The sequence below is a fragment of the Porites lutea genome, chromosome 10 (genome assembly GCF_958299795.1).
Source record: "Porites lutea chromosome 10, jaPorLute2.1, whole genome shotgun sequence".
In the NCBI taxonomy this organism is placed as follows: Eukaryota; Metazoa; Cnidaria; class Anthozoa; order Scleractinia; family Poritidae; genus Porites; species Porites lutea.
Genome location: NC_133210.1, coordinates 17,617,035 through 17,633,866, shown reverse-complemented (window position 1 = coordinate 17,633,866; position 16,832 = coordinate 17,617,035). Strand labels below are relative to the sequence as shown.

The 16,832-nt window shown below is 38.5% G+C and overlaps 1 protein-coding gene across 1 annotated transcript in view; it reads left to right on the top strand.

The window, feature by feature from the left end:
• The first annotated feature begins 4,599 nt into the window (after positions 1-4,599).
• LOC140950594 (dynein light chain Tctex-type protein 2B-like) overlaps positions 4,600-16,832 on the top strand; it is a 32,264-nt gene continuing 20,031 nt past the window's right edge. Inside the window, exons 1-4 of the mRNA XM_073399834.1 lie at positions 4,600-4,727; positions 4,842-4,975; positions 10,284-10,353; positions 12,750-12,813. Of these exons, the coding sequence (XP_073255935.1) occupies positions 4,675-4,727; positions 4,842-4,975; positions 10,284-10,353; positions 12,750-12,813 (321 nt within the window). The 5' untranslated portion in view covers positions 4,600-4,674. The remainder of the gene's footprint in view (positions 4,728-4,841; positions 4,976-10,283; positions 10,354-12,749; positions 12,814-16,832) is intronic.

The window sequence follows — 16,832 nt, the reverse complement described above, 5'->3', positions numbered from 1 at the left end:
CCTGGTTAATTGCTTTGTACTTTCTTGCCCCTTCTGCTGTCTCGTGTCTCCCCTTCTTCAGTGCTCTTCGTTCGTCGCATAGATACAGTATGCTAGTTGTGACCCACGGTGTTTTGACTGCTCTGCGCTTGCCTAAGATTTCACTAGCTGATTCAGTCAATGCTTTATTGAAGGAGTTCGCGAGTGTGTCCACTTCTGTGTGATCTGCATTGAGCAAGGTAGGTGGTGCAAATTTACCACCAATCATTGCTTGGAAGGCATCTGCAACTTGAGGGTCTTTAAGCTTCTTAAGATCGAACTTAACCCTTGTGGGACCCTGCATTTTTATCTTCTTTAAACGTAGCCGGAAAGACATCATCACGAAATCATGGTCGCTTCCTATGTCAGCTCTTGGGAAGCTTCTTGTCTTAGCGGTGTTTACACTGGCCATGAAGCGCCTCCTAACCATGATATAATCAATCTGGTTATGGTATCCTTCATTTGGGCTGCATGTGCCATGTCGGCATCTTCTGGATACTTTGTGTTTGCCAAGTGTATTCGCCAGCACAATATCATTGTAGCAAGCAAACTTCAGGGGCCTTAGACCTCTCTTGTTTGTCTCTGGGTTGCAGTAGCGTCCGCAAGTGCCTTTCCAATTCTTGAATGCATCCTCTCCTACTTTGGCGTTCCAATCGCCTAACACAACAGGGATGTCTTTCTTAGGGGACTGGTTCAAGATTTCCTGTAGGTGGTCGTAGAAGTCCTCAACTGCATCATCATCATTGTCCGAGGTAGGGGCGTAGGCCGGTATAATTGTGATGTTAAATGGACTTGCCCTCAGGCGGATGACGATGAGCCTGCTTGAGACTGTACGGCAGCCCTTGACAGTGTTCACGATGTCGTCGTGTACAAGAAATCCAACGCCGTGTTCGTGTTTGTCCTCCTTGCCACTGAAGTATAATTTATGACCCTCCTCAGTGGATGTCTCGCCAAAGTTTTTCCATCGTACCTCGCAGAGAACTAAGATGTTCCAGCAGTATCTGCTCATCTCATAAGACACTTCTTCCAATTTTCCTGCCATTCGCAAGGTTCTCTCGTTCTAAGTGCCAATAGTGATATTGTTCCTGGCACGTATCTTGCTAGTTGTTACACCAGTCGCATACTTCTCACCTCCGTCCTGATGCGCAACGAAAGGTGCTGTTCTTTTTGACCCGGGCGACGACCGATCCGGTATTGGTTGAGAAATGGTTGTCATTTCATGTGGCGTATCATGGGCAAATAAAGCCTTGCAGAGCTCCAAGCCTGGTTTGGGTTCAAAGTTTCCTTCTTCTAGATGAGCTTCCGGCCATGAGTTTGAGTGCTTATCCTAGAACACTGATCTATTAGCATTGAACGTGTTAATTTGGAAACTTTACTGTTGTTTGACTTTCATTTTAGACTCTTAAGACGTCTTAAAGTTTGGACAGTAGAACGTTAAAAAAGGGAGATGTAGTATGAGCGCGGCCTGGTAACGAACCAGGACGCATGCGGAAGACGCCAAGGAAACATGGCGTGTTTGTAGTAAACTACTCTTTGTCTTCGCTCGTAGCGGTACTCAAGTCTTAGAATTTCAGAGAAATTCAGTATAAAACCGGACAATCTTGATGTTCGCCCGTTATCTTTAGCAAATCATGAAGCGCTTTTGAAGGGTCATCCTCAGTGTATTGGATTTTGTCGATTGTGTTCGAAAAACGAGCATATTATGCTCCTGGCAGCGTTCAAAGTTTTTAGAAATTATGCCGGACTTCTGCTTTTTTCTCTGAATTATGCTCCTCGCATTTAAATTATGCCGCTTGGTTTTTAAGCGAAATAAAGGCTGAACACCAGGTAAACTCAAGTGTTCGATGAGGAGGACGCCATCTTTGATCTTACATCCCAGGCAGCTCGCTACTGAGTCGTACGAATAGGGCCTGAAACTAAGAAACATGACAGCGACCAAACAAACAAACAAACAAACATCGTTTATTCCACTCTTTGCAGTAAAGACTAAATTGTCAAGTGATAAAATTAACAATAATGATACTATGATTTAGTATATCCTAAAACAGTGGATAGTGTTTTTCGCACGCTCTGATTGGCTACTCAATCAGTGAATATCCTGCACTATTCACTGATACACCTCCAGTTCCTCCGAGCGAGCGACGCCAAACTCGCGTAGGTTGCGAGCAAAATGCCTTCCCGGTTTGCTGCCGTAAACAAACAAAGAAATTTCACAACTAATCAAGCAAGCTGTTTCCGAAATACATGAAGAAGGTGACGAAGTTCGGTTTGGAAGTTTTAACAGGTAAAACTCTGTCTTTTCGACTCGAATAGTTATCAATAAAACCGGTGAAAAAGTTTTTTTTTCACAAATGCAAATTAAGCTTAAGTCTTGCGTTACTTTATTTAGTTGACTTGTTCATAAATAAGCTTAAAACTAAATGTAATAATCTTTTTTACAGAATTATTTTAAATACAAACAGAATTCACAACTCCTTTTGAAGAAACTTCCCCGCAAGAGCTAAACAAACGCCTTCAAAAGTTTTATTTGTCGCTAAGAAAAAGCGACGACCGCGGCCGTTCGGTCATCGCGCGCGAAAATTGTAATCGTTGGCAACAGTAAATGAGTTAAAAATCATCATTTTGTGCTCAATTATCTCACAGTTTTAGTATATACTAAAACAATTATTCACGTCATTGTCGGTGGCTAGTATTGGATACTTACCTCGCCGCTTCGCGGTTCGGTAAATACCCAATACTAGCCACCTCCACTTCGGTGAATAATTGTTATATATACAAGATGTAATGAAACTGATCTAAAAATTTTAAAGTAATAAATCATTTGCTCTTTTCGTTCTAATGTAAGGGCGTAGACGTTTCTTGGCCAGATCTAATATTATATGCTACACTAACAACTTCATGACGAGTGAGCAGCGTCTATGCAGAGATAAACTTGCGACTTATAACAAGTCGTCTTACCTCAAGAAACTTTCTAGAAACACAATTCAGTAAGTGCAAGTATATTCGGTACAAAATTACGACAATTTTTCACAACGTGGAAGGAAAACAACAGATTATGCTAGCAGTACTTTTCTTTAAAAAAAGTTTAAAATAATGCTCGTTTCCCAAATTATTCTAAAAATTATGTTAGCACAATCAGTGTAAGAACCTGTGAAAACTCACAAGTGATGTGAAACAAAGGACACAATGAAGTCAACATAATAAAATCTAGAAAAACAAAAGGTGTGAAACAAAGAAAAAGGTTACAGGTTCTACCACGGAGGAAAACCATTTTTGAAATGCAATTTTACCTGAAACATAATACAGTGGAACCCCGCCTTACGGCCACCCCGTTGATTACGACCATTTTTTTTGGCTGCCTAGCAAAAACGGCCATACATCTTCTTGTAAAAAAACCCTCGTTAATACGAACAATTTTTTGGCCCAACGGTGACTGTATTAACGGGGTTCCACTTTGGTACGGTTTCATTCACTTTTAAAACGTTTTTGAAGATCATGCGGATAGCTTTAGCCGATCGCAAGAAAGAGGGATTTGATTATCATGGGCCCTCCTATAAAGCAAAAAAATCCGTAACCTTCGGGTGCCACAATGAGGTGCTCTTGTTGGCTTTATTGTAAATATTTTGGTCTACTTCAACAAATGAGCGAAGAATTTTGAAACCGCAAGATAATTTTTTAAAGAGATTCTTCAGATAAAACGTCGTTCTCAGAGACCTTTGGCAACTGTGAGTTCCAATTAAGGTCATTAATAACTTGTAAGGCAATAAAATAAGGGCTAAAATTCACTTAGAGCACGAGCTAAACGCACAAAGAATAATAGAGACCGCTCACAGTCTACAATGCGCTAATTTTGTTCGGGAATTTATTGTTACAGTAGAATCCCCCGCCTTTCGGCCACCTCGCTGTAATACAGCCACCTCGTTATTACGGCCACTTTTTTTTTGGCTGTCTGGCAAAAATCGCCATACATTTTCTGGTAGAAAAGCCCTCGTTAATACGGCCAATTTGTTTTGGCCCAATGCTGGTTATTAACGGGGTTCCACGGTAACATCTAAAAAACATCTCTGATAAGCCGTGTTGTAGAGTGTCGTTTGTCATCGGGCGAATCAACGTTCGGACGAAACGACCACAATTCAAGTGAGAGCCTCTCATCATTATTTTGGGCTATTTTAATATTACAGTTAAAATATCAACCTGCAAAGAATTGTTTTACAGTATATGCTGATTCCAGTAGGGTTAATGGTTTCATACCCTGTCACACGTACATTGACTCCATCCAATGTGGCCCACCCAAACTTCTGGCAGATATTTTGGATCTAAGGGGCCCACCACTTGACTTTTGAGGGGGGGTATGGGTGATTTCAGAAAAAAATATCCTGCAGCCTGATTTCGAAGGAAAATATCATGGCAAGGAAATACCTGGCGAAAAAAATTACTACTCTGTAAAAAAATCTTTCATGGCGTTTAAAGCTGGAAAAAAGCCTTTCACCATTGTTTTTCAGGAAAAAATTTTGGAGAAAAATGGGAAGGACTGGGTGCTAGTTTTCATGTTGTCGTCAAGGCGACAAGTTGTCGAGATGTCCGCCGCCATATTTGAAGCAACTGAGGAATCTTTGAAGAATCATCGAATGAATCTAGCAGTTTAAAGACCAAAAAATGCCTGAGGACTTATCAAATTCATATAAAATACGTCCTAACTTCAAGCATAAGTAAGTAAAAAGCTTTTGGCCTGTTAAAACCAAACAGAACAGTTGAAAAACATAGAGTTGTGCTGATTACGTTGGGCTTTTAGTATGTGATGTAAGCTCGTACTGTGTTCATAGATTTCGCCCTGCTGCTGTTAAAGCAATAATTCATGATGTTTTGAATGAGGAATTGTCTGGAAAGCAGTATAACTCAGAGGAGGCAACTTCATGGAGTAAATATATTTCAGATACAGTGAAGGATAAGCTGAAAGGTAAGCTTTAATATTGAGCGTTTTGAAGGCTCTAAATTCGAGATTGCTTCTGTTGGGTCAGACGTCGAACTTAAGAGGCTTCAAAAACTAATAATTTGAATCAGACCAAAAGGTAAATTTAATAAATTTTCTCCTGAACAAACCTTAATATACATTGTGATTCAAATTTTTAATTCCTTAGTTCGTCACTTTTGAAGATCAACGTTTGTCCCAGAGATGATGCAACCTTTAAAAACTATAAACCGTTTGAACTTATGATCTCTCAGGGAATTCAGTTCTTAACTTGGGGGGAGGGGGGGGGGGGGGGTGGTCGATTTGAGGGGGGTACATGCCAAAAAATATAGCTTCAAATGGGGGGTCACCAAAAGAATTCTTTCAAGTTTTGTAGTGATGGCATCTGTGGGGTCTGGGGGTGCACTTTTAAAAGTAAATATTTAGTAGAATTAATAAGGTCTTTGCTAGGTGTTATAAGTTAGGTTATTGCTAAAGCAGTACAGTATCTTGGACATTCGCTGTAATAGAGATATGAAGTTATGGAGAAGGATCTCTCCCACTACGTTGAGCAATCTTTTACCTCCCCAGCTTTTTTTGCCATTCTCGTTGCCGTTGCCGTCATCTTTGCTTTCGCCCCCCTATTGCAAACGACCTACCAGAATGCCAAAAACGAGCATTTCTGATGTTCAGTCTAAAGTTCACATTTTCCCCGGGAAGCATGCCCCCGGACCCCTACTTTATTATGCACAAAAAAGCAATTCTACCCCTCCTAAACACCAAAAAAAAAATCGAACGTATTGTTGCGAAAAAAATAATAAATGATATCCACATCCACAATAAAAAAATGGAATGTGTCTTGCCATTGACAGCACTTAAGCTATCACCACTTAACTACTTTAGCAGTTTTATTTTGTTACTTCAAGTAACGTTTGCTTAGTGTTTATAGTGTTACCATAGATGTTTGAGTAGTGTAGTGCATTTTTAATGTTTACCTTTTGTATTGTATTGTATAATATTTTTTTGCCTATGGCCGACTACCAAACATTTTCCAGTTTCATTTCATGAGGCGAGAATGAGTAGGGAATTTTGTCGTTCATTAACCAGAAGTTGGCATGAGAATCATAAGTTTTTATAGGCACCTGTTCGGGCTCCTTGTTTGAAATTTTGGTCACCGACAGGCAAATCGTAGGCGCCCCTGGTGACTGGGAGCCCGTTGGGCAGCAGCCTTGGTTAATGGTCCTTTTTTTGCAAAAAAACTTGAGAATCTTTTGTTTTCAAGAGAGGTTGTGATTGGGCAATTGCAAGTGCCCTGGTTCAAGTAGTTGCACTATAATACATAGGCCCCATATGCATAAGGGAGAATTAAACATTCAGCACATGTACCATACTGAAGATTATGGGGAGAATAGGGTGACTAAACCATATGGTACCAACAACTTTTTTTCTTATCATTTTATGGGGGATGGATTCTCTTGTTTTAATACAAATTGTTAGCCTGAGAAGTGAAGCCAGTTGGTGGTGTCTCAAAATGTTGGCTGTTATCTCAGGCTAACAAACTGTATACTAGAAAACTAGCTTTACCATTTGCTGAGTAATACGTAGAGGTGGTTTTACACTTTGCGAGCTCAGCAATGGAAGAAAAAAATCCACACGTGCAGTCCATTGAGATTGATATAGCAAGCAATATGACAACCACAGGTGCCAGGATTAGTATGCATTCTTAAAGATGCAGCTTGTGGATACAGCCATCTCTCCTCACTCCTTGCCACTAGGGAAGTTTTGCCGGCAAGACGCCAGCATTTTATGCCTAGGTTCCATACTGATGGCATAAGTCAATATGCACATAACTAATCTGTTAGTCATACCTTGCTGAGCATGTACTAAAGCTTACCCACCCAATAGGCAAGGGTTCAGGCAAGTCATCCTCCAACAAAATCATTAACCACCTTATTATAGGAAATTAATGATGCACTTTATTAATCGCGTTATTTAATGCATCTTAATTTATGTCAGTGTTAATTAAATTCACACTATTTTACATCAATGTTGTTTTACAGCACCTTTATTTCAATAACAAAACCTTGTCTGCTCAATATAGTTCCTCTCTCAACACCTCGGAGTCACTATCTGACAGTTCTTCTTTAAGAATTGAGTTCAATTATGTCTTTCAACTGGTCTTCTTATATATCCATCCTGAGGGAATAGCTAACTTCTTCAGTCTTTCTTCTTCTTGGAAATGCTGCTGTTTTTTCCTTTAATAGATATGTACTGTATGTTGAGAAGTTTGTATTGCAGCACATTTGCATAAGATAAAGTTAGGCGCACATTGTTTTGGAAAATTTGTGTTAATTTTGTGTAACTTACATTTTCTTCGCACTGTCAACGTGCATCATTAATTTTCTATGATAAGGTAAGACAAGCAGAATGTGGCCCCAGGCAAGCAAAATGAGAGAGCTGCTTGCCTCAAGGAGCAAACTGGAATTTAAGTTTTTTTAGCCCTATGTTATCAATGAGAGACGTGTAAGCTGGACGGATTCTTTAATCACAGAAAAAGTTACGGTTTCTAGTGCAAACTTCCTACTTGTACCAATTCCACTGTACCATTTTAAAAAAGAAGGCCAGAACAGTTACACTCTGGTGTCAAGCTGAGTCTCCCCATTATAGATGGCTATGATAATAGGCCATATTACAGTTGTGGGCTTAATAACCTAGTCTTCAAGTGAATGTGAATTAAGGTGAGTTTGACCGTGTTTTGATTCAAACCTGCTTCCTTTTAAAAATACTAGTTTGCATAAAACCAACATAATAAGCAGCAAGGGTTATACCAATACAAGGTAAACTCCAACCTTGTTTTCACCTGCAACTGTAAAATGGTCCATTGTGGAAAAATAATAGATATAGCATTTAAAGTTTGTGCAAAGAACAAAAAATAATGCAAAAGTCAGGTTTCCATGAAGTACTACCTATATGGTAGTTTATTAAAAATAGTGTTGTGGTGATTTCCTCAGTGGCCTATTTGTTTTCCTGGTCTATGATTGTAAAATTTTGAGTTCTTCTTTCAACTAGTGCCAACAAAACTCAAATACTTTTTGTTAGACCTATTCCAAGGATAAATGACTGTTTTTTGGTCAATTCATCATGCTTACATTTAAACTGTGTGACCTTTTGTCTTTTGTCTGTCATTAGTAAATAATGGCTGAAAGAGCATAATAATATTTACAACTTCGTCAACCGACCAGAGCTCCTTACCATGGCTGTTAGTGCTCTGTTTCTTCTTGCGAAGACTCTGTTCCTTGGCTAGCTTGGGAGAGGTCACTTTTTTCACTTTCTGCTTGCAAAATAATTTCTATTACCTTGTTGAAGAAGGCTGTAATGGTGGCTATACTTTTCCACATTTTTGGTTTGAACCGAGCACGTTCTGACTGTAAACTTCAGAGACTGGCACCTCCTTTATAGAATATTACTGAAGGCAGGGTTACTAAGCGTCTTCCTTTGTAAATAGTAATCGATCTTACATCGTCCCTACATAGAACCCACATTGACCCCACACAGACCCTACATCAACCCCGTATCGACCCTGTGTGAGCAAAGAGAGAGGGTTGTACAGCATGTATTTTCAGACTGCTAAAGATAGGAACTGTACCTCACGTTCTATCAAGTGTCTACCCCTCAACGATTAGGGTTCGTCAAATGATATCTTGGAAAAGGAATAAACCGAAAAAAGAGCTACCACTCAGCATGCAAGTAAAGTAGTGTCCAATGACCTGGGGCTAGTGGATTTTGCTGTCAGGCTAGTGAGTTTTGTTCTTAAGTTGCCCAATGGGTAATTGAGGTTTTTCAGGGGAATTCAATTCATAGAAGATTTTTTAACAAACCTGCTCATCAAAAATTGTTTTCTGTGCTAGTTGAAATGACTTTTGGGCTAGTACGTGCCCTAATGCAAGCTGTAAAACTCCCTTTATTTGCACCCTGCCACCCTGACTCACATCTCTGCACCTTATTTGCATTATGTTATGACCTGTCTCTATCGATTTATCTGCTATAACAATAGTCATCATATCATTGAAATGAAGACAAATCAACTTTTATCTAGGCTCGATTACCAGCCGCTATTCGGGAAAATGAGCCCACACTCATCCCCCCGAAAGAGCGGCTGGACGCGTGCGATTTCCTTTGTTGGTTTAAGCCAATCATGTTACCGCCTGCAGATTTTCGTCTGGCAAAGATTGTCGCAGAAATTATCACATCAAAACAGAAAGTCCTTCGTTGATCCATCGGATGGCGAAGCGATTTCGACGGTGCGGAGACACTAGGCGAAATTCTAGAGTCGGAAGGAACACAACGTTTTGTTCGATTGTTTGTTGTGAACTTTTCTTTTAATGATCGTTGTTGGAGAGATTTTGCATCTTCAAGCATCTTTTCAAAGCGATTTAGGTCTCGATAACTGCGTTCGTTACAGATGTAACCGTCCACTTTTATATTTGACAGAGGAACATTCAATACGCTGGAAATTCTGTCTGGTAAATAAGAAACTTTTCCATTTAATTTGGTCTGCTTGCGAGAATCAGTCAGTTCGGACCCACAGAAGATGAAATCCAACATTCCAAGATCAAAGAAAATTAACTACATGTCGCCGTGTTCAGAAATGTACCAAAGAATATTTTTCACAATATATGGAAATGTGCCGAAAAACTATTTCGAAAGTCATTTGGGGGGGCAAGCGAGCGCTTGATGCAATTTTGAGCCAAATAAATAAGAAAATTGGAGACCGGTTTCACTTCCAGTGACATCGGAGACGCCTAAATGATCAATTTTCCAATTACGTCACAGACAAGATCAACGGGTCACGCGTCCAGCCGTCTCTCTTAGGGGAGGGTCAAAGACCGGACCCGGGAGACGGCGGAAATCGAGCCTACTTTTATCAGGCAACATGGAAAAAAGATAGATCATTTGCACAATGACATGTTTTTACTACTAAGACCAGGTTTCATTTTGTTTTAAATATTTCATATATTTGTTTGGTTATCCCAGTTCCGTTTAAATTGCACAAGAAAACGAAACCCTGAAGAATTCTAGTATTAGTAGTTAAATGAAGCCATCATGCAAATGACCTATTAAAGCTGGTTGCTGCCAAATGAGTGTGGTGTGTTGTGCAACAAAAGAAAATTTAACTAGGGGAAAAAGTAAACAGCATTTAAAGCCCAAGGCTACATGTAGGGAATAGAGCGACTTGAAGAAATGAATTGAAATGTTCATACAAGCCACAAAATGCTGCAGTTTTTTGTGACTACCTTGTTTTAATTATTCATTGCAGAGCTGGAACTGGACAGATATAAATTTATTGTTCAAGTTGTCATAGGTGAACAGAGGGGTGAAGGTGTGAAGTAAGTCAAATAGAGCACATAAAAAATGAAATTAAAAAAAAACATCATGTAATTAATTTTCATAATTAAACCACTTGTCATGTGCAATTTTTTCCAATCCATTCCCACAGAAAGGCACTGGTTCAGGTCCCCAAAATATCCAGATTTATGTTTGCCCTTCTAGTGACTCCTCTTGCAATAGAGAGAAGAAGTCATTACGTCACGTTGCCATGGTAGCAAAATTTCCGGATGAAAACAAATCAAAAAGTCATTAAAAAAGTGGATTTACACTGTTTCAAACTTCGTTGATCTTTTTTAATTCGTCAAATGTTGACAAAATTTTCTGGGTCAAATCCGAACAGTCCGTATCTAGGTTGAGAAAATGAAAAAAAAACTTTTTGTTTTGTGCTCACCTACTCCTTAAAGTGGGCACATAAAATTAGGAAGTGTCATGTCAACAACAGCTACGAAATGCACAAAAAGCGTGGATCTGCACATGCAAGTTGTTTTTTTTTTGCCAATCTAAACCTATTGTTTCTTTGCTGTTCGCCGTCGCCATTACAAAAACTCCCTATTAATGTCATCCAGAAATTTTGCAACCATGGAAACGTGACGTCACACTTCTCTCCTCTATTGTCAAACAAAATAGCCTGTTGCTGCCCCCTCCCCTCAGGAATAAATCCTGACGGCTGTGAAAAAAATGATTCATTTGGATTTTCTCAAAGAAATGCACCTTAACCTGCAGTACATATTCAGGTGCAGTGAAATTTTTGCCTTTATGTTTTCCAGTTAGTCCTTAAGTTTTCTTTACTGACTGGGTAGTAGTTTAGCATTAGTGGTTTTATAGTCTAGCATAGTCCCTTCAGTTTAATAAATCATATCAAAGGCTGGGCACACCTAGTGTTCATCACAAGTCAAACACTGAAAAGAAAGTTGAAAATATGATTCAAAAGAAAACTTGATTTTTCAAAAGATTATGAGAACAAGATTTTCTCAATACTTAGTAGTGCTCGTGCATGAACCAGCATCATTTTTGCAGGGAAACATGATAGCTGTCATCATTCTACCACAATTTTTAGCAAGAATATGGTAGAGGTGGAAACAAGTCATCAAATGTTAGAAGTTTTATCATTTTGCCATTGAGAGAGGGCTTAACCTCTCCTTCAATGAAGACGAAAGTGCTAACTTTTCTGGTGAAAAAGTACAATGAAGCTTTCTAGGATGAAAAACTTGAAGTCAGATCTCGTTGTGGTAGTTGTTCTCATCCTTTAATCTAAAGCAGGGTTCGAAATAACAGCCGGTCAACAGACAATGTCTGGACTGATTGCGGAGTTGACCAGTCAACCTTTCATCTTACCAGTGATGTTGTATTGAAAATGAACTAAATTAAAATTTCCATGCTGTTCAGTTGTTTCAGTTGTTATCAGTACATGCATGTAGCGAGTTGCTGTGTATTGCGGAACTTTGATCTGAAATCCTGGGTGAAATGCAACTAGAACAGTTGTTTACCATTCGCACATTGAAACACAAGCATATTTTCATTTTGCCGCTGTGATTTATTTTTATTGTTGACAATGAGTGCTTTAAGCTGTAAGCTCTAAGCAATGACTGTTTTGGAAATATATAACGCCAGTTTTGGTTCATGGGTCAATGATTTAAGATTTATTTCTCTTATAAATTTGACTGGCCAGAAACAATATGTGACCGAGCTAAAATGAATTTGACCGGTCATCGTATCCAGAGACTCTCTGAAAATTATTTTGAGCCCTGTTGAAAGTCTCTATTATTTACCATAGTCTAACGCAAAACGATTTTAGTGGGAGGTGATTAATAATTATTAAGAATGCAAAATGAGGTGTTTTTGATCGATTTGCAGACACTCATTAAACATTACCATAAATAATCAATCAAGTGCCAGTACTCGAATAAGCGCTGCGGCGCTAATTTGAGTATTTAATAACTCCCCACTTTTCTTGCAGCACTTGATATAAAGAGATATCAAAACCATATTGCTTGAGAAACAAGAACTCGACAAACTCGTGAGCTCTACAAGTTTTAATTTAGGGAAACTCTTGAAACCGGGTTCATATAATGTATTTTATTATTATACTAATTTGTGTGCGCCTCACTGAATTCTCTCTATATTCCACTCAGTGTTTTACCTGTAGTTGAAATAAGCACTGCTCTCTAATAAGCACCGTACCTATAACAGGGAAAATGAAATAAGCGCTGTGGCGCTTAATCGATGATTTACAGTAAGTAAATTTTGTAACATTATTTTGGGGAGTGGGAGGTTAGCCAGTGTCACTAATATCACGTTAGCTGTACTGGCTAAGAGTTTTGACCTTCACAAAATCAGCTAATTAAAAATGCAGTATAACCTATTCTTTTGATCTTTGTTAAACTTTTGTTTTTAGGGTTGCATGTAGGTGTCTTTGGGACTCTGACACAGATAATTATGCACAGGATATTTTCATGAATGTAAGTCTGATTTGTGTTGTCTTTAGTAGTGTACGCTATGGTCTTCCTTACTAGTTATTTTACAGTCTTATAATTATTAGGCTAATTTAGCAACAGAACAGGAACATCAGTTGACGACAGTGCGCACAAATCAAACAACCGGCTTGACCAGTGGCAGAGTGGCAGACTGTGCACCAGAAGTCGCTTCCGGGTGCTTTACCATCATCAACAAATGTTTCTTTTCTGTTGCTGAGTCAGCCTATTAGATAGAAAGAAAGACAATAGATAGTTTATTTATAGAGCGGTTTTCATTTGAGTATCGAAAAGTAATTGGTTTTGCACTTTCTACACGATGCGATTGGCTTAAAAGATTCGCGCCACCTTTTCATCCAATCAGAAGTAAAACCAAAGCCAATTGTGACGCGCTCGCACGATTTTCCCGCGCTTTGCGTCAGCCACATGTAATTACTTCGAGTTTTGATTGGTTCAATGTATTGTCTGTGTCCTATGTGATTGGCCAGAGTAATTACTTTGGTTTTGGTTTTACGACACTCAAACGAAAACCACTCTAATCACAATGCAACTGAGAGGTTGAATTAGGCAGTTATTTACAAATAGTTATGATTACTTAAAAATACTACCACTAATAAGCTAATTTATAAAGAAAAATGAAAGAAACAAATAATAGAAACAAAACATGAATACATTACGGTAAAATTGTGATTTGTTAAGAAATAAAAAATGAAAAAAAGAAATTGCCATGATAAAAAGCAATCGAAACTTCTAAAACTACAGATCGGGAACACAGTTTAAGCTTTGAGGGAGTTGGACATTTGTTACAAACTAAGGTGATTCCTACTTGCATATAATTATCTTTGGGGGCAGATGAAAGTTTCCAGCAATTTTTAGCTCTTCTTCTTAGATTTATTGATTACATGTATCCCACAAATTTATGCTTAGATGTATCATTGGCAGACAGGCCAGGTTAATTGTCTTGATGTAAGAGGTTTACTTGCCACAGCACCTTCATCTGTGGTATATAATTATGTAACTCAAAAGTAAGCTTCACTATCCAATTTTTTTGTTTAAATGTGATAACATAAGCCAATGTCAAAATGATTTGCTAAGTTAGAAAAACTCTAGGGGAGGGTTCAGAGCCCCCTAGACCCCTTGAATTTGTGTGAAAAATATTCTTGACAAAAAGTTGACTGAATCTTGAAAAGTTTATAACAATTCAATAATAAAACTTGGCGTAAGCAAAAGTTTTTGAGTTAAACACAATTAAAACTAAAAAATAAGGGCTCTTCTATTGCCATGGTAACTCATTACAAAACTTTCTTTCACCTTAGAACCATGCATTCTTTTTCTTTCTTTGTAAATTCTTTAAAACAAAACAAAACAAACAGAAAGCGTGTAAAGCTGACAAAATGGTCGTTGCTTGTCTTAAGATACAATAACGGACACCATCCTTCTAACATCAACTGAAAAAGAGTATAAGTATTGGTTCACCAAAGTTTAAGTCCACAAAACTGTCATGAGCCACCTTAAATTGTAAAAAACAATATTCTTTCGGTCAAAAAACTTGGATTACTTTTAGCCCAGATAACATAAAATACTAACATTTGAACGACTACCTCGAAAGTTTGATTTTTGCTAACAAAGCCGACCACACGAGTACAACTGCCCTCCCTCAGCCAGCGACGTAAGAACTCAAGTAAACCGAATACTCGCAAATTGTTACAATGTGCGTATAAAGTTTTACACGCAAATTTTCCTAATTTCCGTGTATTTTCTCGTGTATTTTTGCGTGTAGTCTTTTACACGAGTGTTTCACGCGTGTTTTTCGGGTGGAATTTGCGTGCAATATGGCGGATTTCCACGCATGAAACACGCGTGTAATGCTGTAATGCCCGCGGCTTGTACTGTAAGCTTGGCTGGAATACTAGCTGAAAATATCATACCGTTTAAATAGGCTCTTGTGGAAGCATGCTGAGGGAATTCACCCTTCCCCTCCCCTCACGGTGAGAGAACTGCCCTTTCCACTACCTGTCTGCTCATGCTTTCTAGCGTTCTTGTCATCCTACATGTATACCCCACTACACAATTTTGCAATTTTGTCAGTCCTATTTTATCCACAGTCCACAGTCAGTTTTGTCGACAATATTGTTTTCCATGTGTCCACTTTTATTTCTTCACAAGCTATATTACGCCGCAATTACTCGAATGAACGTCGCCGCGCTTGTTAATTTTTTCACATGGCTCCAATTTGAAGGCAGGGCTTACATTAATGAAGATATCTTTTAAGCTCCATTTCCTTTCTTATGAATATCAGCATTTGCAAATGTTCAAAAACGACAAAAATCAACAAGCAGGGGTTTCAGTAAAAATTGAAGTAGCTAGCAGGTTTGAAAAAAGTAACCGACTGTATCAAAAAGAGGCTTTTACCTCCCTTCTTCTATAGGGGACTGGGGGCATGCACCCCTTGAAAATTTCAACATTTCAATGCCCTAAAATGCGATTTCCAGCGTTCTGGGCGCTAAATTAAGTACAAAAGATAATGTCTTTTGGATCAATTTGGAAAAGTAATGCACATTAAGTCCCAAATTTTTTTAAAATATTTTAAATCTGAAGCAGAAAGTTTGTCTAGGTCCAGCAAATTGAATTTTACTACAAGTTTTGACAGAATTTTTCTTTAATTTAATACTTTATTTCCAGCTTCCAATTAAAAAGAAAAAAGTAGCCGACTTCTCTGAGCAAAGTAGCCGACGTGTTTTGTCGGTATTGAAACCCCTGAACAAGCACTACACCCTAACCATAACCCTAACCTAGCCTGTGTCAAACGCCCCCCTTCCCTCGAAAAAAATCGGGGAGAGATTTTTTTGAGGGGAGGGGGCGTCTGTACACAGGCAAACCCTAACCTTAACCCATTACCGCTAAGAGGGTGTGGTGCATTTCAAAGGCGGCGCTTATTCGAGTAAATATGGTAGGCTCAAGGTCATTTTTACGGGAAAACTGTTGCATCCTTTTATTGTCACGGCCTAGATGTAAGGTGACAAGTAAAGAGTTAACTGATGAGAAATCCTTTGGGAATTTATCATAAAACAACCCTCAAAACCAACAAGTTAAACCCGTCGCACTAATCATGTAGCTAGATGACGTTGTCAACACTACTTGCTTACTCTGGAAAGATATTACAGGAAAGTTTTTTTTTTTGCCATAACATGCAATGGAATTTGTTAATTTTTACATTATATCTCTTTGGTGATATAAACTAAGAAATTAATGAAGTAGAAAGTAAAGTTTGAGCACAATAGGATTCCCGTATAACATTGTGTTTCATTTTAATTCCGTCATCGATGATCAGCGAAAAAAGTCTTCCTTGTTCCTTCCAAATACCTTATTCTGCCAATTGTCGCGAAATTTAAAACGCGCGAAAAGTAGAACTGGAATTTTGCCCGAAATTAAAATGGCAACATTTTTTATACCATATAATGTTATCAAACAATGCAATTTTTAGAAGTACTGTAAGTCATGGACGTGATGTCTATAGTTTTGGTAAAAAACGGAACTTTTCGTACCTTTACAGTCTTCTTCCCCTTTTTCACTAACATCTCTATTTCTCTTTGTAATCTAAATCTTTCAAAAACCTCGTTTTTGTAATTGTGGAACTACATTCTGTCGTTTCCGGTTTCCCTGAATAAAGCCCTGGCCTTTTTTGAGATTATAGAAATGAGAAAGTCCTGAAAACTAATACGCTTTGGTTGTTTTGCTGACCCGAAACCGCGAAATGAAACACTAGCGAAATACAGCTTCCGAATTTTCGTGATATTAAGCACGCGCGAAAATGAGTAAGATGTAGCGGGTCCCTTTTAGTGTACTATCACGAGAATCATCCCATGTTTTCGTGTGAACTACGAAAGTGGACTCAAGGATGCACGAAGGAAGCGATATTTGAAAAATCACAGAAGACAACGATTTATTCTCCAACGTAGGAGCAAACCAAAGTAAGGTTTTTTGAGCTGTTGCTGATTTAAGCTCTC